This window comes from Cryptotermes secundus, unplaced genomic scaffold (genome assembly GCF_002891405.2).
Source record: "Cryptotermes secundus unplaced genomic scaffold, Csec_1.0 scaffold89, whole genome shotgun sequence".
Classification (NCBI taxonomy): Eukaryota; Metazoa; Arthropoda; class Insecta; order Blattodea; family Kalotermitidae; genus Cryptotermes; species Cryptotermes secundus.
Genome location: NW_019725837.1, coordinates 258,958 through 286,683, shown reverse-complemented (window position 1 = coordinate 286,683; position 27,726 = coordinate 258,958). Strand labels below are relative to the sequence as shown.

At 37.0% G+C, this 27,726-nt stretch overlaps 1 protein-coding gene across 3 annotated transcripts in view; it reads left to right on the top strand.

Moving 5' to 3' along the window:
* The window catches only part of LOC111863521, a 171,530-nt gene that overhangs the window by 111,790 nt on the left and 32,014 nt on the right, over nucleotides 1-27,726 (top strand). For all 3 annotated transcript variants that reach the window (XM_023849892.2, XM_033751095.1, XM_023849891.2), the window contains 5 exons: nucleotides 2,649-2,906; nucleotides 12,312-12,484; nucleotides 20,248-20,414; nucleotides 20,713-20,943; nucleotides 25,479-25,629. In XM_023849892.2, the coding sequence (XP_023705660.1) occupies nucleotides 2,649-2,906; nucleotides 12,312-12,484; nucleotides 20,248-20,414; nucleotides 20,713-20,943; nucleotides 25,479-25,629 (980 nt within the window). The remainder of the gene's footprint in view (nucleotides 1-2,648; nucleotides 2,907-12,311; nucleotides 12,485-20,247; nucleotides 20,415-20,712; nucleotides 20,944-25,478; nucleotides 25,630-27,726) is intronic.

Here is a 27,726-nt window from a genome sequence, read left to right as displayed (position 1 = left end):
TAGATTTTTCACCTTCAAACGAAACAATGAATTTTCTCTGTGAAAGAAAAGAGCCAATAAGCTTGATTAGACTGATGAAAAATTATAATGTAGATAATTTATATAGCAAGCCAAAATTCCATGTTCTATCAGAGGCTTTCTCAATATCCAAAAATACAAAATTGTAGATGTGTTATTGTTAAAATTTAAGGTTATATGGTCCATAAGCCTCATACATTGAAGTGTCATGCTGTGATGGTCACAGAAACCGAACTCACTTGCATTAAGTAGGCCTTTTTCTTAAATGTGCCTTTGGACTACATATATTCAGAATAACTTTTTCGAAAAATTTTCCTGTTGTAAACAAGAGAGGCTAATCAGGCATAAATTTTGAGGAAATTTTGGGTCCTTACCAGGCTTGGGTAATGTTATAAATTTTGCTTCCTTCCAAGGCTTTGGAAAATGTGACAGCCAAAGGCAGTGATTAAATCTATCAGATGTACCAGTGGTCTTCTTTCAAGATTCATAAGGCATTTGTTTTGAATACCATCAAGTCCACAAGCCTTTCACAATTTTAATGAATATGCTAATTTATATATGTCACAAAGTCTTTAATTTTCCCTTGTGGGGTGCCATCTATAGATGTGAGCAGCGTTTGGACTGTAGTCTCCACCTGTCATTCATGGTTTTTATCACACAGGTCATGCGATATGAATTGGTTTTCTGAACAATCTGCAAGCACATTGGCTTTTTTGTTCTTATGTTATTCCTGAAGGTCCATGAATAGTGGTTGGTGCCTTTGGTCCATCCCTTTACATAAGCAATTTCACAATAGACCACAGAACCTGGAGATGTGGGTCACATTTCCATAGTTTTGTTTCCTACCATCTGAGTGCCTTTCTTTCTGGTAGTTTTGTTCACAGCCTCTAGTGCAGTATCAGAATTCTTTCTTTTGGACTTTGTTAATCTATTATCCTGTTTTCTTATATACAAGGTGTGTCCCAAAAACCATAAAATATATTTCTTTCCCGCGCTCTGGAACTGGTTGGGTTAGGGGGGGAGGCCTTTAGCTTCACAGCGCACCCAAGGTCAGTCTGCTCGAGCATCGGAGGCATCAGTATCGCTGATTTAGTGCACCTGTGTTTTGTGACCACGTCATGGCGCGTGATGGCGGATACTTTCGAACAACATTGGGCGGTCAAGTTCTTTACAAAGCTCAACAAAAAAGCTGCTGAAACTCACAAACTGCTTAAGCAAGCCTACGGGGAGTCTGCTGTATCATATGTGCAAGTTACAAGGTGGGTGAAGAAGTTTAAGGAGGGCCAGGAAGGAGTGGAAGATGACCCCCGCTCTGGACGGCCATCAACAAGCCAAACCGTTGAAAATGTGACTCGTGTGCGTGATTTGTTGCATACTGACCGTCGAATGACTGTCCGGTTGTTAGCCGACACTCTGAACATTCCAAAAACCGTTGTGCATCGCATCGTTATGGACGAATTGAACATGCAGAAGGTGTGCGCCAAGCTGGTCCCCAAATTGTTGACAGATGAGCAAAAGGCCAATCGAGTGTTGATCGTGAGTGAATTGAAGGAACGTGTGGAAATTGAACCTCATTATTTAGACTGTGTTATTACTGGTGATGAAACGTGGACATTTGAGTACGACCCAGAAACGAAGTGCCAGAGTGCTGAATGGCACACCTTGGCTTCCCCGAAACCGAAGAAGGCGAAGATGAGCAAATCCAAAGTGAAAACAATGCTCATCGTCTTTTTCGACACCAAGGGTGTGGTCCACAAAGAGTTTTTACCCCAAGGACAGACCGTCAACGCCCCCTACTACGTGGATATTCTAGAAAGATTAAGGAAAAGACATCGCCGCTAACTGGCGGCTGCATCATGAGAATGTGCCCAGCCACACGTCTCTGCTCGTCCGTGAGTTCCTGGCGATGCACCACATGGCAACGCTGCCGCAGCCACCCTACAACCCTGACCTAGCTCTGGCCGACTTCTTTTTGTTCCTGAGGATCAAGACTGCACTCAAAGGACGCCGTTTTGAAAGCATTCAGGCTATCCAAGTGGCCGTGACAACAGCTTTAAATGAGGTTCCCGTCGAGGCCTTTGAGGGGGCGTACCGGGCATGGGAGAGTCGGTGGAAAAAATGTGTAGATGCTCATGGACAGTACTTTGAAGAATATTAACACTTTGTACCGATATCATCAATAAATTTAAAATATATATATATATTTCATGACTTTCGGACACACCTTGTAGAAACTCAAATATTTTAGAAATGAATTCCAGTTCAATCTTTATGTGAACAGGACATAGGCTTGTAGGGTATGACAGCATCTTTGTCTAAGAGGCCAATGAAGTAAAATTTCTTCATATTCTGTCCACCTGAAGACAGAACTAGAACGTGTTTCTGAAATATGTATAAGAAACATGGGTGACAGTCAAAGTTCATAAGAATAGCCTTAAGTATGATAATCCACCCTAGTCAATAAATTTAAGCTTAAACTGTAATTGTTTCTCATTTAAAATTCCATATTGCTGCATTTGGGAGCCACAGTTAAAGGTTTCCAATAAAAAAATTAGCCCCTTTTTTTGCAGAGAGGCTCCTAGATCAAATTAACTGTGACACATTATACATAAGTGTAAATTTTGTTTCAGAGCCTCCAAACTGTGAATACACAAATTTTCCAGGAAAATTTCTACCATATACAGACCGATATGTGCCTCAAACTTATGCCACAGCAGACTGCAGGAGATTATGTAATCAAGAGCGTGAATTTCCGTGTCGATCATTCAATTACAACTCTGCAAGACGTGACTGTTTCCTCAGTTCAGATGACACATTTGCTGCTGATAAAACAGCGCTACTTTCTGACAAAGATTTCTTCTATAGTGAACATGGTTCTTGTAGTAATGGTAAGTACTAGCAAAGGCTGAGTGAAATATTGCCATCAAAACAAGAGTCTCAATCCACTATGCAACTACTATAACAAACTGCTTAGGTAAGTTGGTATTCTGAAGAAATATGACAGATTTCATTTTTTGGGCTAACAAATGCTGCTTAAATTTTTTCCAAACATCAAGATATGGATGTCACAATTGTAATTATGGGAACATATATAATAATGATATGTATGTGATGTTTTGGTGAAAAATTGCATATAAAGCTAGGAAGTGGAATTTTTTATGCTAATGCTCAATTTTAAAATACTTGTATTTATGATGTTACAGTAAAATAAGGAAGTACATAAATAGATTTTTTAATTGTACCTTCCGAGAGCAGTTCACTTCCTTCTCAGATGCAGTTAATCTTCATATTTGTTTCCAATTCCATAGATCCAGATGGGCTAAAATGCCATTGGATTTAGAACAAGTCCCTTACATGCATAGTTTCAAAAATGATTGAAACCAGTCAACACAATAAATTTTCTTATACATGTGGTGTTAACACCACATATACACGGTGCCAAATCCCAGAAGACTGCTTTCTTCATAGTCACCGCCGTGAAAGCCTCAAATCTTTCTTATACATGATTGGACAAATTATAAAAACATGCAAGATAGCCACAATTTTTATACACAAAATAGTACAATTAAAAACATAAAGTTGACATCTTACAATCAAAATAATCAAAATTTACAGTCATAAAATCAGCAATTTCAATTCTTTAGATATAGTCAAATTTCAAAATTCTTATTTATAACAATAGTATTCCTCCACAGTGTAGAAAGAGTTGGTGGTCATGAAATTCTTTAATGCTGCTTTAAATTTAGGAATATCATATGATATTTGTTTAAGAGTTGATGGAAGGTGATTGTAAAGTTTAATACCAGAGCACTGTACCCCTTTCTGGCATACAGTCAGATTTACTACTGGAAAATGCAAATCACAATTAATTGTATTAAAAGTATTAACATCTTAGTTCATTTGAAATAAATATTATCAACAAACATTAATAAAGAGAATATATACTGAGAGCAGAATGGTAAAATATACAGATCCTTAAATAAATTTTGACAAGAATCCCTGCTGGCAGAATTTGTAATTATTCTTATTATCCTTTTTTGGATTTTAAATATAATTTATAGTGAGTTGAGCTACCCCAAAATATTATACCATACAAGATAATTGAATGGACAAATGAGAAGTAAACCATTTTTGAAGTCTCCAAAGACAATAATGGTTTCAAAAATCTAATTATGTAGATACTTTATTTAGTTTAGGTATCAGTTGTTCAATATTAGTATGCCATGATAAACTTTTTTATCAATTATTAAACCTAAAAATGTTATGGTATGTACACTAGTCATTTGTGTGTTTCCATATGATATATTTAAGTCAGCTGCATTAGTGTTTTTAGTTAAAAATTGGATGAAATAAGGTTTTTCCAGATTTAATGATAATAAATTGCTATGAAGCCATCTATTTAATCTGTGTATGGCGGTATTTATATCTCTTTCAAACATTTGGATATCAGGGTTTGTAATTATCAGACTAGTATCATCAGCTTATAAGACAGGGTTTGAGATGTTGGATATTACATGAGGCATATCATTAACATATAAGAGAAAGAGCAAAGGACCAAGTACGGACCCCTGAGGGACACCAACAGTAACAGGTTCCCATCTAGAGTAGTATTTACTTGAGTTAACATTAACTAACACACTCTGATATCTGTCTTGTAGATAGGATTTTATTAAGTTATAAGCTGTTCCTGTAATCCCTTAGAATTCCATTTTGAACAACAAAATATCATAACTAACACTATCAAATGCCTTATGAAGATCGCAGAAAATACCCCCCAACTAATAATTTACTATTTAATGCTATTAAGATATTATTAATTAAGTGATAAGATGTGCAATCTGTTGATGATGCTTGCCTAAAGCCAAACTGTTCATTAACAAGACTATGATTATCCTTAATATGTTGATATAATCTATTATAGAGTACTTTTTAAAAAATGATGTGATGTGAGGAGTGAAATAGGTCTATAATTAGATGTGTCATTTTTGTCTCCTCTGTTTAAATATAGGTCTTATTTCCAAAAATTTTAATCCTGTTGGAAAACTGCCAGTAATCACCATTCTGTTACATATATAATCTAAGGGAGAAGAAATATAGGGAGTACTACTTCTTAAAATTTTTGTTGAAATCCCGTCATATCCGTATGAGTTCTTTATTTTTAGTGACCTTGTTATATCTTCTATTTCTTTAGGTGATACCCATTTTAAATTTACGGCAGGAAAAGGTCAGGGAAATGCCTTGAATAAGTATTTTTAGAATTTGCACGATTCTGGTAGTTACTTTGAGCAGCCGAAACAAGTATTTACTAAATGCATCAGTGATAATCTGACCATCATGAGTTAAATTACCATTCACCTTTATTGAAATTATATTATGGACATTTGGTTTTATGTTATAGTTATTTTTTACAATATTCCACGTAGTTTTTACTTTATTTTTGAACGAGTTAAAATACTGTTATATCTTTTTTTTTTGCTGATTTAATGTCACCTGATAAAATTTTACAGTATCTCTTATAATAGTTGTTCAAAATTGGGTCATTACTGCTTCTTTGAGCTAAAAAAAAGCCTTCTTTATTTGTACATGAAATCTTTAGGCTTGGTGTTAACCAAGCCTTATTATCATATTTAAAATACACTTTTTTTGAGAGGAAAACGAGAAGAAAATATTCTTCAATATATATTCAAAAAATAATTAAAGGCAGTGTTTACATTTTTCTCAATAAATATATCCTCCCATATTACATAACTTAGTTTAATATTAAAGTCCATAATTGATAATTCATCAATTTTCTGATTATAAAGTAACAAGTATTGTATTTTTGAGTAAATATGTGGGCAATCCAAAAGTTTCCAAAATTTGAATTTTACGCGCGGATGGTTATGAGTACATCGAAATACCGCTAGATGTCTCCTCACACATCCTTCTTGAATCAGTGTGGCAAGCGGCGTCGAGTTGAGTGGTTGGGTTTATTGTTGGTGAACGTATTTCCATTGTTGTGTTTCCATGAGTTTGCGGTTTTGCGATGGCTGACCTGAGAGAGCAGCGTGTCTGTATAAAGTTTTGTTTCAAACTTTGGAAAACCGCTGCAGAAACGCACCAAATGTTGAAGCAAGCTTTTGTTGAAAACAGTTTAGGCCAGACACAAACTTACAACTGGTATAAGCGTTTTAAAAATGGCCGAACATTGACTGATGATGACGATCGTTTGGGTCGGCCGTCAACGGGGCAAAACACCAGAAAATGTCACGAAAGTTAGGGATCTGATTCTGCAAGATCGTAGACTGACCATCCAAGACCTCTGTAACACCTTGGGACTAAGTTATGGTACATGTCAACGAATTTTGTGAGAGGAACTGAACATGAGGAGGATTGCGGCGAAGTTTGTGCCACGACTGCTGCAAAATGAACAGAAGCAGCATTGCTTGGAAGTCTGTAGGGAACTTCATCAGCAGCTTCAAGAGGATCCAAACTTTCTTTTGAAGGTTGTCACTGGTGACGAAAGTTGGGTTTATGGCTATGATCCTGAAAGCAAGCAGCAATTGTCGCAATGGCAGAGCCCTTCTTCACCTCAGCCAAAAAAAAGCTCGACAAATCAAGAGCAACATGAAGTCCATGTTGATCTGTTTTCTTGATATTGACGGGATTGTTCATAAGGAGTTCGTACCTCCTGGTCAGACAGTCAATAAAGAGTTCTATTGCGATGTACTAAGGCATTTGAAGGAGAACATGAGGAGAAAACGTCCAGAGAAATGGCGCACGAATGACTGGGTACTCCACCATGACAATGCACGACTGCATATGGCTTACATTGTGCAGGAATTTTTGGCTAAAAGCAAGATGGCAGTTGTTCCCCACCCACTGTACTCGCCAGACTTAGCTCCATGTGACTTCTTTCTCTTCCCCAAGATGAAAATCAAGTTGAAGGGGCGAAGATTTGATACAGTTGAGGAAATTCAAGTGGAAATGCAGACGGTGCTAAACACCCTAACAAAGAAAGACTTCCAGGATGCATTTGAAAAGTGGCAGAAATGCTGGCATCGGTGTATGCGCTCCCAAGGGGACTACTTTGAAGGTGATGGTGCAGAATAAGATCTAGGTAAGATGTAATAGTTTTTATTAATATATTTCGGGAACTTTTGGATTGCACCACATATATTATGTATTGTTAAACCTTGGGCATCATGATCTGAAAGCCCATTTATAATATGGTATACCAAAACATTATTAAACTTAAAAATATTAATAAAAATATTATCAGTTGCATAGTAAGAATTTTCCCGAATTCTGGTAGGAAATTTCACAATACTGGATAGACCATAGGAGGCTAATATCAAATCTAAAGATTGTATGTGGAGTCATTAAGATAGTTAATATTAATATCTCCGCATATTATTATTTCAGTGGTGTTGCTGTTTGTATGTGGAGTCATTAAGATAGTTAATATTAATATTTCCACATATTATTTCAGTGGTGTTGCTGTGAAGCATATTTAAAATTTCATCCATCTTAAATAAGAAATATTGTAGATTTCCAGATGTAGATCTATAAATAGCAATAATACATATTTCATAATACAATAGGAGTAATTTAACTGCACAAGCCTCTAGTTCCTTTTCCTTACAAAATTTTTCCAAATTTTTATTCGTGTATTGAATGGATTCATGGATTAGAATACATACTCCTCCTTTCTTAAATGTGTTTCTGCAAAATTTAGCTCCAAGATTATACTTTGCCAAGACATTCACCCGTACACTTATACAATCTCACAATTACTGCCATTGGCATTATCACAATTACTTCTCCTGCTGGAGTCATTGCCATTCACTCGTTACAACTCAACAATGGACTTCAACTCACTCTGGCGAATGCTAGACTGCAACTGACTGGTTACTCTGGTAATCCTCTCATTATATAGCTTCCACACTGACAACACAAAAAACAGTTACGTGATAGCTACCACTGTTGCATAATGTCGTGTTTACAGGCGTGGCTGGGGAACGCTGCTGAGAGTTGTTTATTGCTGTGTAGTAACTGCAGTGTCCCCTGTTACATCACTGTGAGAAGTGCTGTTACATCACCACAGGAGGTGACAAAGTGTTTACTGAGCGTTGCATAATAATGGACAGGGTGGGGGTATGTGACATCACTCGCAAGACTGCAGAGTTCACGTGACCCCTACTTCCCGTTGGGCCATTCACATTACAATATCTATAGCATTATCACATAGATGGTGCTCAGTTAGGCATATAATATGTGAAGAAATTTAGAGTGAGGAGTTAAAATAGTTTGTCTAGCTTGCTTCTCTTAAGATCTCTAATATTTTGGTGAAAGATGACAAGATCTTTTTTTTGGGGGGGTTTTAAAATTAGAGAACTGACTTATATGGTCTTGGCTCAGTATAGATACAATTGTAATTATAATTATATAGTCTACTAGGTTGTGGCTCATCAGCTAAATATCCCATAAAAATTGTCTTTCCTAGTTATCTGTAGTTTTCTATTTCGTTTAATAATTTTCTCAGTTTCCAGTTGGCCATTTTTATGAATGTGGGAAGGTTTGGCTGTTAACCTTTAACGTCCGAAGTGCCCTGTTTGTGCCAGTGATGAGTATAGTTGTCATGGCCAAAGTATCCCGTTTTGGTCAGTCGGGCATTTAAACTCCGCTAGTGGAAGCGCACACATGCCACTAGTAGAAGCACATGCACAGTCCTAAATATTTATTTTCAAATGTAGTAATTACCAGACAGGCTTGAGTAAAACCCTAATAGGGGAATTAAAATGATACCTAAGTGAACAACAGCAAAAAAGAATACACATACGAGTTATGCCCAAACTCATCCATGAGCCAGTACTTTTATTGTAGATTCTGCAGATTGATGTGTAAAAATATATAGTAAAATTCGATGTACATACCTTTTTTGTTGTTATCTGCATGATGTATCTGCTGAAATTAAACTACAGAATTCGATGTCACTACGAACGCACAGAAAACAGATCACACTCTGTATCTAAGCCACGATACAACTGTATGTTCACGACCATAGAAAGGGCAATAATCTCTTGCTGCTATAATGGAAGGTCTTAGGACTGAAGATGGGACCCCTCTAGCTCTTTTTCTTGAAGAGCCATTCTTTCATTTTTCTGTCCTTTAGTCAAAAGATTCGAAATTCTGAAGGGTGTAACAAGATGTAAGGTTTCCCAGCAGAGAACCAAATGATTTTATTGCTTCCATCTGTTTTATGACACCAGGGTCTGCTAAAATTTGTCAAGTGTTACCAACAAAAATGAATTTATAATGCAGAACACCTCTGTGAAGAACTGGGAAAATATTTTTGCAGTATATATCAAAATGAAAAGAGAAAAATTGAAAAAAAGAGTGTAATTCTTTGTATAAAAATTTTCAAAACTTCCGTTATAAAATGCAACACTATGTTCTTTGCTGATATAAACAAAGTTAATTTCAGCCATTTATCATAAACATTATGTGAGATACAGCATTTTTAAACACAATGCTTGAAATTGTTTAAGCGCCCCAACAGGAATGGACATTTAAACACAGAGTAACAACGGGCATTTAAACGCGCACCATCAGCGGGCATTTAACACTTTGCGGACCGCAAACCCTTTAAAAGCTTTTTTGCTTTTAAACATGTCGGACCGTTCGCGTGTTAACAGGCTTTTAGGACATGATAAGTTGCAACACACTATACATAGCTCTGGTGCCACCTACATTGCACGCAACCGCCTGCAGATGCATGATAAGACTCTGGAATGTTTAGTTAGCAGTCAGTAACTTGACCTCGCTGTTTACTTAACTGACTATAAAGGAAAATGCTTTGCCTTCTTCAAGCTGTGTGTATCAGCCAGTAGCTAGTGGGGAGAATGGATCAAGGACAAATTCTCCTCCGATGACCTAGCTGACCTGCTTTGTGAGACGCGTAGTAATGGATTAATTGTCATTCAGACAGCGACAGTGACGGGGTACAACAAAGAATTATGGCCACAGACAGTAAAAGTGACAGTAGCTCCAACGATAATGCGGGTAATAACATTGTGCGTAGTAACATTGAGGGGACAGTAAAAAATCTAAAAAAAATCTAAACCCTAATTCAAAATTGAAATACAAAGCATTTCTGATGAACGTGGCAAAGGCCTGGGCTACAGTCCAGATGGTGGCGGCAGAACCAGGGTCACACAAAGGCTTAGTACGACCGGGCCCATTAACTCCCACCCCATGAAGGCCTCATGTGGACCCTCCAGGGAGACTCTTGAGTGATATGCGGAAAAATACCCTCGTGAAAATTGTGAAGAGTGAACATTCCAAGGGGAAGAATCCTTCTAGGCAATGCCGTGTTTGCACAGCTCACAAAAAAAGGAGTATGTCTACATTTGCAAGTTCTGTGTAATGCCACTTCACAAAGGGGAAACTTTCCAGAAATATCACACCCTCAAGCACTTCTAGGAGCATTTGTAAGTGTTCTCCAAAAATTTTAGTTCAAAAAATTAATTAGGAGATTTTATATTAATTTTTAAAGTGGACAGTGCACAAGTTAGGGTAGTATGTTTAAAAATGCTGGTCCCCAGGGTGATTTAGATATTTAAATCACCGGTCCACAAAGTGTTAAATAAAGTCCAGCCAGCTCAAGCTTACTACCATTTCAAAAGTCTGGCATTTAAAGGTTAAGGTGCCATTATCTCATGTTATTTTGCCACACCAACCAAGAATTATAGGTTTACTATTGTATTTTTCCAACAGGGAAAATATAATAATTCTACTTGATTTACCAATAGCTCTTTACCTAGTTTGCTTAAATGAAAACCATGTTTAGTAAATGGAAGTCTATTGCTAAAAATTTGGGCTATGGTAACATGACTAAAGGCTCTAGCAAGTTTATGCAGTTTACTATTAAAAAGTTTAGTTAAACTATTAACATAGGAATACTTCAGAATGTCGTGTCTGAAATGGACACTTATTAGAACAATATTAGTGTGATTTACTGTCTTAATAAAATTAATAATGTTCTTAAATGCAGTTTTGGAATCATTTCTGTCATTTGCTCCGCTGCAAATTATCAAAAAGTCATTCTCTGTAAGATTACGCACTTCATCCTTCATAGTCTCCATTAGTGACCCAATATCTGATCCTGGTTTCACAATGCCACACATCAAAACCTGCATCCAGATATATACTTACCATTTCTGTTATTAGTTCTGTTTAACAGAAGTATGATTTCATATCAAAAGGAACTACATGTTGGACATCTATGATGACATTATCCTCTCACCCCACCTGTTTATTCTTATGTGCCATTCCCACTGATGGTGTTCCACCTACCATTCAGAAAGAAATAGACCCATCTCCTTTTGTTGGTAGCAGCACTTCTTATTTATGTTTTACAGCTAGGACATGGTCAGGAAATATATGGCTTTTGTACTTCAAAATAAAAATGATATTTCAGGTATTTTTACATTGAAAAATGATAAACTGATAAAACAAGTAACGTTTCATGTTTGGTATGCCTGTTGTATTGTCATGCTTTCAATATTTATGAAAACTGAAAACTTCCTTTGTTTAAAATATAATGCCGTTGAGGTACTGACCAGAAACATATAAACTGTGTTATACAAAAACTTTCATATATTTATCAGTTATGTTGCTCCACCATGATATACATGTGCAATATGGTCACAGTACACATGGTCAACAAGGTATGAACACCTAACATACCCGAACAACTGTGCATATAAACAGCAGAAGAAATGTTCACATTTATTCTTGCTGATTTAGTGTAATGTGCTCTTTAATTTTCAATTGTAAAGTAAACTGCATACAATGTTGTAGGTTAAATAAACCTTCTTCATAACATCAGGAACTCAGGTACTGCTAATTATATTATTTTTTATGGGGAAAAGATATGTTTTGAGTTAAGAACAACTTTTTTTATAGGAGGCTTTGGAATGTACCCTATTCATAAATCAAGGATACAGTGTGAATATGTAAATGGAACTAGAGCCTAAGATGTGTTTATGAAGTGTGTGGTATATATTTCTGGATCTCATAGATCACTTTAATGTTTATGAGAAAGACAAGCTTATGTTGTTTTGATTATTTTAAGTTTCAAGGTGTGAAGAAAAAAAAATATATATATATATGGTTCTTAGTAGACATATATTGCTGTTCTTGTTTCTGGCAATAAAAGCCATATTAACTAGCTTCAGTTACATCAGGGATTTTTTTTTTTTAAAGTTCTGATGTACCATTTGAGAAAACAGATCTATTTTCATCCACAGTTCGAGTTGACTGCACACAAGCAGACATGCTGGTAACATTTCTGTTTGGAGCTCCTTTTGAGGGACGAGTGTATTCTACAGGAAATCCACAAGCATGTTTTGAAATGGGAAATGGTCAAGCACAGATAGTTCTCCGTATTCCTATGGGAACTCAATGTGGCACTGTTCAACAGGTGAGTATACTCCATGAATAGAAGGTGACCAGACATGTTGTATGGATACTGCACTTACTCTGAAACAAGCCACACTAAATATGGTGTAAAATGTGAAATAACTTCTTCTTGCAAGTTCCCTAATGCCTCCTAGCAGTTTAGGCACCACTGGTTGAGCTATGAATAAAAATTGAAAGGAAATATTTGTTTTTCATAACTACAGAAGAATTGGAGACATATTGTAATATTATTTTTATTATTTGTGTTCTTGTTGGTAGAAGTCCAGAGAACAATTTTTGGTAGAAGAATGACACCACAAATGAGAACAGTAAGAACCTATAATAATAGAACAGAATATTGTAGGAAAAGCAGCAAAACAGGAAATGAATGTTGATTATCACACTGAGACTTTTCTTTCAACACCACCTCCATGCTGTAGAAGAAGAGACTGAATCATATCAGTTCTGAACTTCAAGTGGTCAGTTCATCTTCCTTGTGAATGTGCTCTGCAGATAATCGTGGAGTTGAGAACTGAAGCATTTGGTAATCTTCTGTACATTTTAATGTACCACTTCGTTGTCTCTTTCCTTTCCAGTAGATAAGAATAAGGAAGCTGAGCTTTCAGGTAAACTCCTATCATATTTTCATTGTAGTCCAGAACTGACACATCTTTTTCATTTCCTTCTGCCCTTATTCTTTTCTTTCTTGTTTCATCACCATATGTTGAGGTCATGGTGACTTTCTCTTATCATTCCATTTCAGCACACACTGGTCCAGGAAGCTGAGCCACAATTTCCCATTTCCTTCATCTTTCTCTGTCAATATTTTTGGCATACTTTTCCTGTTCTTTCCCAGAATTCCACCATAATCAGTTTTCATATACTTCAGTTTCTTCACAGAGCCAAATACAGGAGTGTAGGCCCATTACTGGGTAACAAACTTGAAAGAAACAATGAAACAACACCTGCTGCTAGGCAACAGGATCTTAATAAGCAAGTATGAGCAGCCACTACTAAGGAATGCCTTCACAAACAAACAAGATAACCATTGGAATACAACAATAAGCAGAGTTTTCAACAAGATTCTGCCAAATGGTTATCAATGGGGCAAATTTAGAAGTTGTAACATAGAGTTGGCAGGAAAGGAATCTGTGAAGAGAAGACTTGGTCAGTGTAGTTGAAGAATCCCCACTGTTAGAAGCCATTACTAGGGAATGACTCATGGAAACTGCAGTAGACTGAAAAGACTTTGTGTGTGATGCAGTGATTTGTGAAGTGTGGAAATTAGTGATAGTGTTATAGTGATTTGTAGTTACTACCTGTAAGTTGTCAATAAATCCAATCTTCAATCCAAAACCCCATCGACAGTCACTCCAACACATGATAATATTGATTCAAATCTATCCATTGATATCACAGAGCCAAATACAATAGCTGCCAGTCAGATTGTTTTTTAAGTATGACCTTAGTGTGGGCTTTTGAACTATACCCATGATGATGAAAAGTTCCAGAAAAACATACACTATATCTCTTCATCAACAGGTTTCCAGTCTCTCATCCTAGATCTTTGGAATAAAAACCAAACACTCAGGACTAAAATCTTGTAGAAAGCCATGAAGGATCTGTCAAATCACACTGATCTTCTCTGTGAGTTGGTAACCTCATTGCTGATAAGTGGGATCCAGATGGGAGGTAAAAGAAAAAGGTAAGAGGTAAAGCTGTCCCTGTAGCAGGCCATGAAGGCCCATAGGGGTGTGAGAGGTCAAGGCTCCCACATCTTCCATACAATCGGTCACAGGTGGTGGTAAGGTTGTCAGTCTTACAAGCCTGCTGCCCTTTACCTACCAGGAATCTTCCTTGTACTCATTTCTGTTAGAGACTGAGTCCATTCTGGGACCATATTGTGGCTGGAAGGATTAGGTAAATTGGAAAAATTCAATGAACTCATCAGGAAACAAACCCATGACCTTCCAGCTTGTAGCATAGTGCCTCAACCAACTAACTGTCCATATTGGTTTGGTAAATGGATTGGTTAAATATACCTATACCTTCTTTTCCTTTCAATTTTCAAAATCCTAGCTTCATCCCAGGCTACTCTTCTACCCTCTTCATAGGTATGTTGCACTAATTCTGACTTTTCTAGAAGACCCTCTTTGAGATTGTGCCTATGTTCGTGGTGTCACATGGCTAGAGGTCTGCCTGTTTCCCCAATCTAGCTTCCACCACATTCACAGGGAATACTGGAGATGCACTGTACCATCTGTTGCAGATCTCTTTCTGGCCTGGTTCTCATGGGTGAATTCTGCATTTAATACTATGCATTGGCTTTCATGGACTGGGTTTCTTGGCTAGGTTTGTTACATACAATTTTTACCTCCCTTTCAATCTTAGTTCCACATCTGTTGATGTTTTATCATAATTTTTATTTCATGTTTTCCTGTTATCTCCCTTTGACACAGCCTGATCTCAGACATTTATATAGCTGTAACTGATCTGACATGGCTGTTCCAGTGATTGAGGTTTGTGCTTTCTGAGGGACCCAACAGGCTGTCTCTCCCCACTCACTTGAGGATGGAATCAAATACAGTTTTTTAAACACTGTGTTCTGAAAACATGACTCAGACCGATGTGCAGCAGTTTTCATAATCTCATTCTTTTCAACTGTGCTCTTTTCTTTGCGTCATGTCACAGACATCGTGTCTTGACATATGCCAGTGTGCGGTCTACCTTAACCTCTTATATGATTCCCTTATGTACAAAAGTCCTGTTCCTGATTCATGTAATTGCTGCTGATGTCATCCCTGTCCCATCTTATCCTCTGTACTTTCAATAAATCTAAATTATACCTTGCTATTTATCATGAAAATTTTGTCAGTGAACTCCTTACATTTCATGTGCTAAATCTCAATTCCATTTTTTCTTCAATATGTTGTTCCAAAGAACCCATCCAAGTCCAAGGCCCTGTGTAACATTCCATAACATGCTGGGGTTTTTATTTATTTTTTTTTTGTAGTAAGAAGTTGCTAGCCCCAAGCAAACCCCCAAATCTCGAGGACTACTCTCTGCTAGCTCAGCTCTCAGCAACTGCCTGTTCAGTATATTCTCATTTACCCTGCATATCTGAAGGCCGTCTCCTCCATCCGCTACCTAAGGACAAGCCATGTTATGGTGAAACAGGACACACTTAAAATGGCAGTAATTACTATCATCAAAATCTATTTCTACTTCTTTTAGCAATTGCTCTTTATTCTCACATTATAATATCCCACAAAAGTGGTAAGGTGGAGTCCCACAGACCCCAGACATTCTATCGACTGTGTGAACCCCACCTTCGGTTTTGTTGTAAAACAGAATGGTTTCTGGCTTAGATGTTCTCTCATCTACATTATCACCATAATGTAATGTGGAAATCATGACATTTTTTTGGCACAAATGAAGCTATTGTGATATTGTATTGAAATTCAAAAATGGTAGTCACTGGGTTTCCTCACTTGATATTGATGAACTCAGGTGACAATTCTCTTTTATTTTTCTTGATTGTTCCCACCGAATTTAGCTTATGATCTTCTAAGAAGGATTTAGCCAATGGGTAACTTGTGAACCAATTATATGAGGGTCGTACTGAAAGTCATGAGCAACAGTTTTTTGTAAGGTAACATGCTTTATTATTGACAAACCAAATACACCACCTCAATCTACAGACCTTTCTTTATTTCTCCACATAATCGCCACTTCTTTGTACACATGTCTTCCAGTGTTCTGGGAGTTTGAAAATTCCCCTTCTGTAAAATTCCGTTCCAGCCATCCGAAGACACTGACGCACTGCTTTCTGAATTGCCTCCCTTGTCTCAAAACGTTGTCCACGCAGCTGATCCTTCACAAATCTGAAAAAATGGTAGTTGGAGGGTGCCAGATCAGGACTATAGGAGGGGTGTGGAAGAACTTCCCACCCAATCTTTGCAATTGCTTCCAATGTGACCTTTGTTGTCTTCGGTCAATAACCGCAGGACCCAACGAGGACAAACTTTCCTATAACCCAAGCTTTCACTCATCCCCTGTACTGCGCTGTACTCTATTCCAAGTTTTCGGGCTACTGTGTCCACAGTCACATGCCTGACATCCTGAATGATCTCATCCACTCTTTCCTTGTTGCGTTCAGTTGAGGCTATTCGAGGACGACCACTCCGAGGCTCATCTTTGATGCTGGTGTTCCCATCTTTAAAATGTTTCACCCTTCTTCGAACACTGCTCGCACCCACGCACACACTTCCATAAGCACGCTGAATTCAGAAAGCAGTGCATCAGTGTCTTCGGATGGCTGGAACGGAATTTTCAAACTCCCAGAACGCTGGGAGAAATGTGTACAAAGAAGTGGCGATTATGTGGAAAAATAAAGAAAGGTCTGTAGATTGAGGTGCTGTATTTGGTTTGTCAATAATAAAGCATGTTACTTTACAAAAAATTGTTGCTCATGACTTTCAGTACTACCTACGTATAAACTCACATTGCGACCTGTTCCAGATATAGGTGCAATCATCCTTGTAACAACTTAAGAAGGTGTGTTTGAATCTTATATGCACCTTCGGGTTGTGTGCCGAAGTAAACTTCCAATTTAGAAGTATAAAAGGACTTGGCATCAACCAAAACAAATACTTTCAGGCCATACTTTGCCTGTTTGCTTCAAATGCACTGTCAGAAACTGCATTGTCCACGAAATGCTTCTAACTTTTTATCAATTGTTACGTTTTCTCCTAAAGAATATACAGACTCACATACTTCCTTTAACTTGTCAAAAGGTTCTCTAATTCAGCCAGTTTATCGTAAGATCTTTGTTCAGTGCTAGTACTTCAGTCGTCAAATCGTAGACATCTAAGAAGAAAATGGAAACGAAGAAGTGACATTGTGCTTCTAAGTAATTCAACACCGGTACCATCCATGGCCCATAGATCATCAAGATCCTGGTGACTAGACTTATAAAAACCGGATAAATATAAAAGTCCAAACACTACCTTTATTTCACTCATATCAGTCTTTTGAAAACTATTAGTTTTGGCATAATATACTTGCTTTCTTTCTACTTTGTTGTTCATATTCTTCAAAATCAGGTCTATCATGTCATCAGGAAAAAGAAATCTAAAATTGATTTTGTATTTTTTCGGTGCTTGGCTAACTATGTTATGTGCTCGAGTTCTTATTTGAGATCCTAACTTGTTTCTACTCCATCTTGTTTGCTTATCCTTCACCAAGTAAAAGGCCCCCTCTGTGGATTCTTCCTCACAGTCTTGTTCTGTATCAGACTCATGGTTACTGACTATTCCTAAATAAATTTCACTATCATTATCTCCGCTAAATGGCTCCTCATCTGTCAAATTGCCATCTATAAGTTGACATAACCTCTGTTCTTCCTGCTCATAACTCATGCGGTAAAAAAATGATATTCTCAAAATATCCTCTAAATATTTATGAAAACTCATTTCCTTAGAGTTGGTATGTAAAAATAACACAGTGACAATAATATTTTAGTAGTATATAATTGAAATCAACTTAAGTTTCAGAAGTAAATATAGTCACACTTTTGGAAACGTGGGGTCTGGTGGACCCCAGCACACTTTACACGTCTGGACCTTAAACTTGCTTGGGCACAACAGAATATCATCTAAGGCGTTGTGTAGCAAGTTTAGGGAGGGGAAGGTACAATGAGGCACAACTCACTACCACGCATACTTAAAAAAGTTATAGTCAAATTAGAATCGTTAAGGTCTGTGAGACCCCACCTTGCTAATGCCGGATTAATCTCAACTTCTGTATCAATATTCATGAAACTCATATATGAAATATCTCATCTCTAAAAAATTTCATGACTTAACATCTGAATATGCAGTTCTGAAACTTGACATACAATATGTATAAACACGCACACACTCATATACACCCACTGATGGTATGCCCTCAATAACACATCCACATTTATCCCCCTCCTTCCTTCTCCACCTCACACACTGTCCTGTCTCTCTTTCTTTGAAGACCCACACTTTTACTACTAGACTTGTTGAAATTTGTGATGATAAGGTTAGAAATATCTTGGAAAATGTTAAGGATTATGGAGCCAGTGGCCATAGTTTGTGAACCCAAGGAATTTGTGAAGAATCTATTATGATTTCCTCAGAAGGATGAAATATGTGTCCTGCTGAACATGACTTGAAATTTGTTCACAACAAAGGGAGAAGAAATAGGGGGAAAATTGGAAAATCAGCGTATGGAGAGGGAACATGTAAACCCAAAATTTCTATTTTAGAACTTTAAAATATCTTTAGGGATACAGCAGTAAATGCTCCTATATGTGCAAGAGACATACCCCTCAAAAGCAAGAGAATTGTGGGTATTTCTTTAACATTCCAATTACACCATTGAAGAGCACACCAGCACAGAAACCAATTCTGGTGTAGGTTCTCATTTATTTTTTAATACCTTTTTAACATAAGTGATTAGTGATGCCTTATGCCTGTTCCATGCATCCTGGATATTGCTCCCAAGGATTTTCTCTTAAGTTTCAACTTCTTACTCCTACAAACAGAAATGAAATTTCTGCTCCTCCATATCTAATCCAGTTTATAATATGCAGTATCAGTATGTAGCATGTGTTCGTGCCCACTCCTTTCGAAGTATATGAGCAGCATGAATTTCTTTCAGGAGACTTTTTTAAAGTTAACTTTTCTAGTATCTTCATATAATTGCAGTCACATGATAATACTGTCACATGATGGAGTGACTATACACAGGGTTTGGATTGGTAATTGGATTTATTGGACACTTTTAACATATAACTCGTAACTACAATTACGACTCACTATCATATGCAAACTAATGTTCTGAGTCATGGTCTTCACTGCTCTGCTTGGAAACATCTTCCAACAGTATACGTTCCTGTGCTCCCAAGGGGTCACTTCTTCCCAGGATGGTGGTCATCTCACACCAACATCCTACTCTTCTAACTGCCTTCTCATCAAGATCCTGGTGACTAGACTTATAAAAACCAGCTAAATATAAAAGTCCAACACAGCCTTTATTTCACTCATATTAGTCTTTTGAAAACTATTATTTTTGGCGTAATTTGCTTGCTTTCTTTCTACCTCATCGTTCGTATTCTTCAAAATTAGGTCTATCATATCATCAGGAAAAAAATATCTCCCAGCAATCTGAAACTGATTTTGCATTTTTTCGTTGCTTGGCTAACTATGTTATGTGCTCGAGTTCTTATTCGAGATTATTATTATTATTATTATTATTATTTTGGAAGGGGTGGGTTTCCCCATGCACTGCGACCATTTGTTGATCTATTGTGCGTCCCCCTCTAATTATTCTTCTAGTCACCATGCCCTTCCAGTACTGGTGCTCGCTATCAGCCCCATTCTGCCAGCAACAGTAACATGATGGCCACCCACTGCTGATGTGTGATGTCACCGATCCTACACCAACTGTCCACATGGAAAACACAGCTTTCTCTATTGTTGCGGGCCTGTATCATGTTTAGAAACTGTTGCCTGGCAACACATTGATCAAATGCCCATGTTATAATAAACTAACCCATACCTTCCCCATAGAAAAAGGAAGAAAATAAAGTCTGTAAAATAACATTTTTTCCATGGCCTTATTCACATGAGCCAATGCAGAAATTTTTGTCTACTTCTTTGTGTTTTATGAAGCCAGTGGTTAGATATTCCTTTAAGAATATTTTCTAGAACATTACATATTAAAGATTCTTGATGAGATATTTGGTTTGCACAGGGTCGTGGACGATATGTGAACCATGTGGTAATTCAGCAGAATCCAGTAATTATGCAAGAGACAGATAAGACAGTTCGAGTGGAATGCACATTTGATGCCAGTGATCAGACTGTATCATATGCACCCAGTGGTACACGGGACCAGGAAGGTGGAGGCATCAGTGTTTCGTAAGTGGTGGAAAACAAAACTGTTAAACTGTTTATAAATGGAACATGCAACACAGCACATCAGAAATTGCAAAATTAAATGTGTGACTGCATGAAGAACATCAGTTTCCATTGAAGAATGTTTTTCAGGCTCTAAAATCATATGTGAATTAATAATAGTTGTAAATTACTTTTAAATGTTGAATAATGAAAATGGTTGCATGCTAAAGCCTTTCATGTGGTTCTTAGGGCAAATATTATATTGTCTGTATCATTATAGGAAAGATAGAATTGGTATAATAGCTGCATAACTGTCTAGGGTGCCATTTCGGCCATCAGGAACAAATATTGTCACCAATACTGCCCCAACTCCAAATGTTCGCATGCGTATTGTGACACGGACTGGCCAAGAAGCTTCAGTGGTTGGCTTGGGAGAGGAGTTGAGACTTAAGATTGAGATAGATCCATCAAGTGCATTTGGTATCTTTGTGCGAAACTTAGAGGCCCGAACAGATAATGGTGAACTTCTCACTCTCGTCGATAATGTGGGGTAAGTAACAGTACAGTGGAGAGTGAATGGGTATTGTCTTGAACAGTTGCATAATAGCATCTTAAAGAGATTGAGTTTCAGGTTTCTGAATTTAAACACCAAGGCCAAGCGCTCTCACTGCCTTTAGGAAACTGCTTACTCTGTTTCATGAAATAATCCGTAACTGACTTTGTTCTGGTAGGTTCTAAAGGGTTCTGACAATGGTATACAGTACTCAGAATTACTGGGTTTTTGGTCCTTTTCCATCGTCCAGTGTTGTAGAGCAGTGTTCCGCAACCAGTGTGCCGTCACAAGGTGAAAGGTGTGACGCAAACTTTTACCTATTGTAAGAAATTAATTGTCGAATTTAATTAGTTTTATTTTATCCCAGTTACCGTGTTTCATATGCTTGTATTTTACTCTCAGCCACTGCACTGATTAAATAAGATGATGCTTGTTTATTCTTTATTGCATGCCATGATTTTTTATGTACAGTAATGTTGTATTCTAAGAAATTAAACGTAAATTATTTACTCACAGTTGTTGTTATATCATAGTTTTCATTATTGATTTATTTTTATTTTTCTCGAATCTACGCGGCTTCTTTGATAAACTTGCCAAATGTTCTGTATACGTGCTTTTCCCTAAAATTTCAGGAGTTAGCAAGGGTTTTCCTGTCTTTTATAACGCTATTTTGGTTAACACGAAGAAAAGTGTTAACGCGAATATTTGGACTTAATGAGAAGGTACGTGAATTTTTTACTGTTGAGGGGCATGAGTACGTGGATTTATTTGCAGATGTTGAATGGGTATGTAAGTTGGCATATCTTTCCAATATTTTCATGCACTTGAATGAGCTGAACAGAAAGATGCAAGGTAGGAACGAAAATAAACTAACTAATATGGATAAGGTGCAAGGATTTGTAAATAAGCTGAATTTGTGGATACAGAGAATTACAGATGGGTCGTTTGAGATGTTCCCGACTGTATGGCCACTTGCTAACAGCAATAAAATGGTGGTGGACACAATTAAAGAACATTTAGAAATGCTGCAGCAGAAATTCAATAAGTATTTTGGAAAAAGTGTACGAGATTTCGACTGGGTTCGTGATCCATTCGTTGCGAATTCAGAACATCTTCCAATTAATATACAAGAGGAACTCACAGATTTAAAAACATTGAAACTAAAGCTTCTCGAAATGCCTTTGGATACGTTTTGGTTGGCAATAAGGAGTGGATACCCCGCTATCTCTGAGATGGCAGTTAATGTGTTATTGCCATTTTCAACTACATATTTGTGTGAACTGAGCTTCTCAACGTTTAACTGAAATTAAGACCTCAAAGAGGGAGTGGCTCAAATCCATCAATGAAGAAATGAGACCTGCGTTGTCAACGATTCTACCATGGACCAGTCGCCTGTGTGCAGCTACGCAGGTGCAAGTATCACATCGAAGTTATGAGCAGAATTACTGTATTTACTTTAATAGTAATAGAAGTGTATTTTCTACACTCTACAGTGAATTAAAGTTCATTAATTGTTAATAAAAACACGAGTCGATTTCTGTTTAAAGATAATAAAATAATAATATTATAGTAATAAGTTGATCACATTACATATTTATATTAATTGTCTGATATCATGTGTTTTTGAGGGGAATAACATTTTGATGTGTTTGTTGAGTCATGGATACTTCATGGTGTACTGCGAGTAGAAAAAGGTTGCGGAACACTGTTCTAGAGACTAGAGGACATGACATTTCGGAAACTGTATCTGTTTCCATCCACAGGTGAGGAGGGAAGACACCTGATGATCGAAACAGATCCAGTTTCTGAAAAGTCTTGTTTTCTAGACTCTAGAATACCGGGAAATGGAAAAGGTCCAAAAATCCAATAATTCTGAATTATTTTGTTCTCCCTGATCATTTCTGTCATAAAATAGTTTATGAAGAATTCAACCACAGTTTCATGTTCTTTCAGAATGTAATGTCACTGCTTACATATGCCAGCCATGGCTCAAGAAAACAATCATGGGCATCTGTTTCAGTAGTGTGCACAGGGTTTCTGACATAGTTAATAACAGATTTTATTTCCACATATTCAGTCCCTCGAATAGAAATAGAAATTTGGATATATTTATTATATATAATCTGTCAGATCTATGAATATTTATTTTAAAGATGGCATCAAATCAATAATTATTAATATTGATGTTTACTAAACATCTGCATAAAATGAGTGAATTATGATGAAGCTTATCGGTCTTTTATGACACTGAACTAGCAACAAGTGTGTGCATTCAGAATATCATCATAGAGTATACGAGCTTTCTTTTACTGGCCCAGTGCAAGAAGAATAGTTCCTTCTTCCTGTTCCTATTTAATAAATAAATATTGAGTTACCTCAGATGTAAAATAAATTAAGGAATAGGTGTATGGGCACTGGGGGGGGGGGTACCCAGGTATCTGCCTCCCAGATTTTTGAAAAAATATTCAAATTAAAAATGGAAGTAAGCATTCCAAATATTAATACCAACAGTTAAAGTTACTTTTTAAAGAGTATGTTCTTCAGTACTGGGAAAACTAGGGTGGTTTATAAAAATAGTCTTAAGTGGCTTAAATGCTGTGGTTTCCTCTTCTTGAGAGAAATTTCGACAGTTTCAATAAATTGTTATCATGTCATTGTTTAAGAATTCTAGTTGGGACAGTTCTCTCACAAACATGGTAATGAAGTTTTGATTTTCATAAAATGTAAGGAGTTTCTTGACTGGCTGTGTGACTGTTAGCTTTTTAAGAACTCCACTGCATGTGGTTAGTAATACTGAGGCCATCTTCCTTGAGCTGTTACATTCCCACCGCCAGGTGTCTAACTATTCTGTCTACACAGATATTATTTGTGACAAACTTTGCTAGAAGCGAGTCCTTTGGTTTTGGGAAGAAAATGGGGAGGCTTCAACCTCTGTCATCTCCTCCATCTGATCCTTCTGTAGCCTCAGTATAATCTCTTAGTTTTATACTCAGAATTACTGGGTTTTTGGGCTTTGTCCCTTGCCTGGTATTCTAAAGAACTCTGAAAAACACAGCATTTCAGAAACTGGATATATTTCTGTCCTCAGATAAAAGGGGGGAGACACCTACTCACATGAGGACAAAAATGGATCCAGTTTCCGAAACGTTGTGTTCTTTAGAATACCAGGCGATGGATAACTTAAAAAAACCAGAAATCCTGCGTGTCCTACACCGTTGTCAGCCTTTTAGAAACTACTTAACTTTATAGTTTTGAGCAAAGCAACTGAGGTCTTACTTGCGTTTTTTTAATTGAGCATATCTTCTGGATGCACAAAGTGTATTTAAATCCAGAGTTCAGACGTTTTTATCTGTTGTTCAAACTTGAAAAACACATGACTATGAATTTACTTGCTTTGAATATCTACTTTCATTCCATACATTTACTGTATTTTCAAATAAACATGATTTTCATTCTGTGAAACTCATTTTTATTCTGGTGACAGTATATTCAATGCGCTTTTTTCAAAGGTGTCCATCTAAAGATTTCCTTAAGGTAAGAAATAGTTGTAGATTGGCGACTAATATTAAAGTGGATTTTTAAGAGCTATAGACATTGGAGAAATAGACTGAGTTCTGAACTGTCTCAGAATAGATTCCAGTTACTGGATTTTATGAAGAGAGTATTGAATTTGATTTGTTTCATTCTGGTCTGTCACACTAACAATATAATAAAAAGATGAAACAGTTCTGTCCAGTGTGACTGGTGAAAATTTTTCTTATTTCAGTTCTTCATGCCCTTACATGTTTTGGTCCTTAGAGACCGTCATCAGAGGGACACCAATACAGTTTGGAAACCACTATTACAATAGGTGTTCTAAGTGTTAAAATATATATACATACAATGTTGACAGTACACAAATGGATACAAAATCCAAAGTTTTCACAACTGCAGCGTCTGTGTTGATATATTAAAATTTTGTTAGTTAAGATAGCACAGTGCACCACGAACAACCACAGGATGACATCAAAGAACCTTCTTCTCAAGAAAGACAGGCGGTACAAGTTCGGCCCCCATCAGGAGAGGTGACAAGAGAGAGGACACGAACCAATTTAGTTTATAAATTCTAACTTAACTAACAAAATGTTAATATATCAAGACAGCCACTGTATTTGTGAAAACTGTGGATTTTGTATCCATTTGTGTATTGTCAGCATTGTGTGTATATACATTTTAATGCTCGGAACACGTATTGTAACAGTGGTTTCCAAACTGTATCGATGTCCCAGTGATGATGGTCTCTAAGGACCGAAACATGTAAGGGCATGAAGAATTGAAATAAGAAAAATCTTCACCAGTCACACTGGATGGAACTGTTTCATCTTTTTATAAGGGTATTGAACTTTTGTGGTCCATAAAAGTGGGAAGAATCATGACAAATTAGGTAAATTTTTACTTAACTGAGGAAGACTCTGCAACATAGAGTTGAAAGTTGAGTTCATATAACACTCTTACACACTGAAACGTTTGAACAACATGGTTACTGTTTCCAGGTGTCCACATGATCATAACATCTTTCCAGCACTTCAGGTCGAAAGAGGAGTCCGGGATTTGTTTGCTGACTTCAAAGCATTTCGATTCCCTTCAACATCTACTGTTAATTTTGTGGCAACTGTTCAGTTCTGCCAGGATATTTGTGAACCAGTGAGTAAAGAGTTGATTTCGATTTGTAGAATGATGTGTGTAACTTTTTCGAACAGTCACTTTTTGAACGAATGTTTTCAATTTAAGCTTTTCCTTCATTCACTATTCATTTTCAATGATTCTAAGTCAGTAATCTCAGTGTTAACCTTTGTGGCATATGGCCTTCAAATTTGCTTGAACTTACTCAGGACCAGGGCCGTTTAAAATTGAAATTCTCATTTCTATCATGTCACTGGATGGTTAGCAAAGAATTCACTTACCTGTGTATGAAATTTTGAATCAAGCACCTTTATATAGGCAGCTTTATTTATGTTCCCACGCATTTGCTTTAACTACTAGCAGGCTCCACCCCCCCCCCTTTTCAATGACAATTGTGCGGAATGTGTGCCACAGCCTTCTGAACAGAACTGTATATGATAACAAGACACCTAATGTTTCGTACTTGACAGGGAACATTTGTGGAATAGAGAGGTCAGAGATTCATGGTGTTATGTTTCACAGTTCATAAACATTTGTTTAATGAGGTCTGCCTTTGTTTGCTTTTCTTAGAAGACTAACCAACTTCACTTGCCAGCTGCATTTTTATAATGCCTCAACGCGCAAAGGAACTATTAATTACCTAAATTGAGAGTGAACCACAAAATTAATGGTGTATACTGCATTTTGTAATTAATAATCACAAACAGGAGCTGGTAAAACAATCGTGTAACTCATCTTCATTCCATTACTTTTTAATTTTTGAAATCTATATGCAAATTCTTTGTATTGTAATTTTTTATATTTCTCTCCCTCATCCCCTCAGTGACACTAAAGTCACATTCAGTGTGGAGAAGCAGAATTTATTTATTGCTTGCATGGGCAGGGGATTGGCCTTTACTGGGGCTACCTGCAGACCACAGTTGCAGTTACAGTGACCATGTGATACGGTTTGTTTGCTTCCTTCTGAGTGCAAAACATGACTTTGCAGACGAGACTTCAGGAGTAAGACATAGCACACGCTCTAATGTTAGTCAGTGATTCAGATGAACAATTGTCTTCTCCATAAATAATAAAGACAGTGCAATGAAACAGTGCAGGCAACTGACTACCGAAACTCGATCTTCTGGACCTCCAACCCACAGCTTCCCAGGGGTGTCCAGTGGGTTCAACAGAACAAGGCACCTCATATTATGAAAAGCTCTACATTACTGAGCATTTTCGTTCTATTTTTCTTTAAACTTATGCAATAGTTGGTGGAAAAGACTAAAAGATGTACCTGTCAGTATTTAGACATGCTTATATTTGGCAGCAGATATCAAACCTTTACATCCGCGGTCATGCTTATCTCTCCACTGTTTGATGGATGTCCTGGAGCATTGTCTAACAACAAAATTTTAAAGCACAATAATGTAGCATAGATAGCAATAAAAACTTACAGTATTCAACTTCACAAACTGAGTTCTAAAATAAAGTTACCGTTAAGTAAAGAGCCAATACTGCACACAGGAGTCTGCTGTATAATGAACGTATACTGTATACCCAAATGTGGTGTTGCCATGAATACAGTACATGCCCAGAAGCACGGTGTAAAAATCTTTCATGGTAGTGGGAGCACAGTGTAAAATATTCTAGAATTTGGGGAAAAAATAAAGAAAATTACTAGACAATGTTGGATATTAAAATTGGTTTATATAAAACTGTTGTAAACCAAAGGTCTACTGCAGTGGTTCTCAAACTTTGTCCAACTACGGCCTGGTAAATTCTTTTTTACTATAAGACGGTCTGGTATGATTGATGCCAGGGCCCAGTGCCAGGCTGCAGCCCGGCAGTTGAGAAACATTGGTATACTGCATTCAACATCCATAATAATGCATATGTTAAGTATAACAGTCCAACTGAACATTCAGCAGCCAGTGAAATCATTTAGTTTTTGAAGCTAAAATATTCTTCAGACAATGTATATGCAGGAAACACAACTGGTATGGAATCCCCATATACAAACTGTGTGATTCTGAAGGATATGCATACAGTTTGACTGTGTATTTAGGCAAAGAAAGGGAACATGCTACTGCTACAGTGACAGCTACTCATGAACTTGTGGTAGAATTCACTGCAATG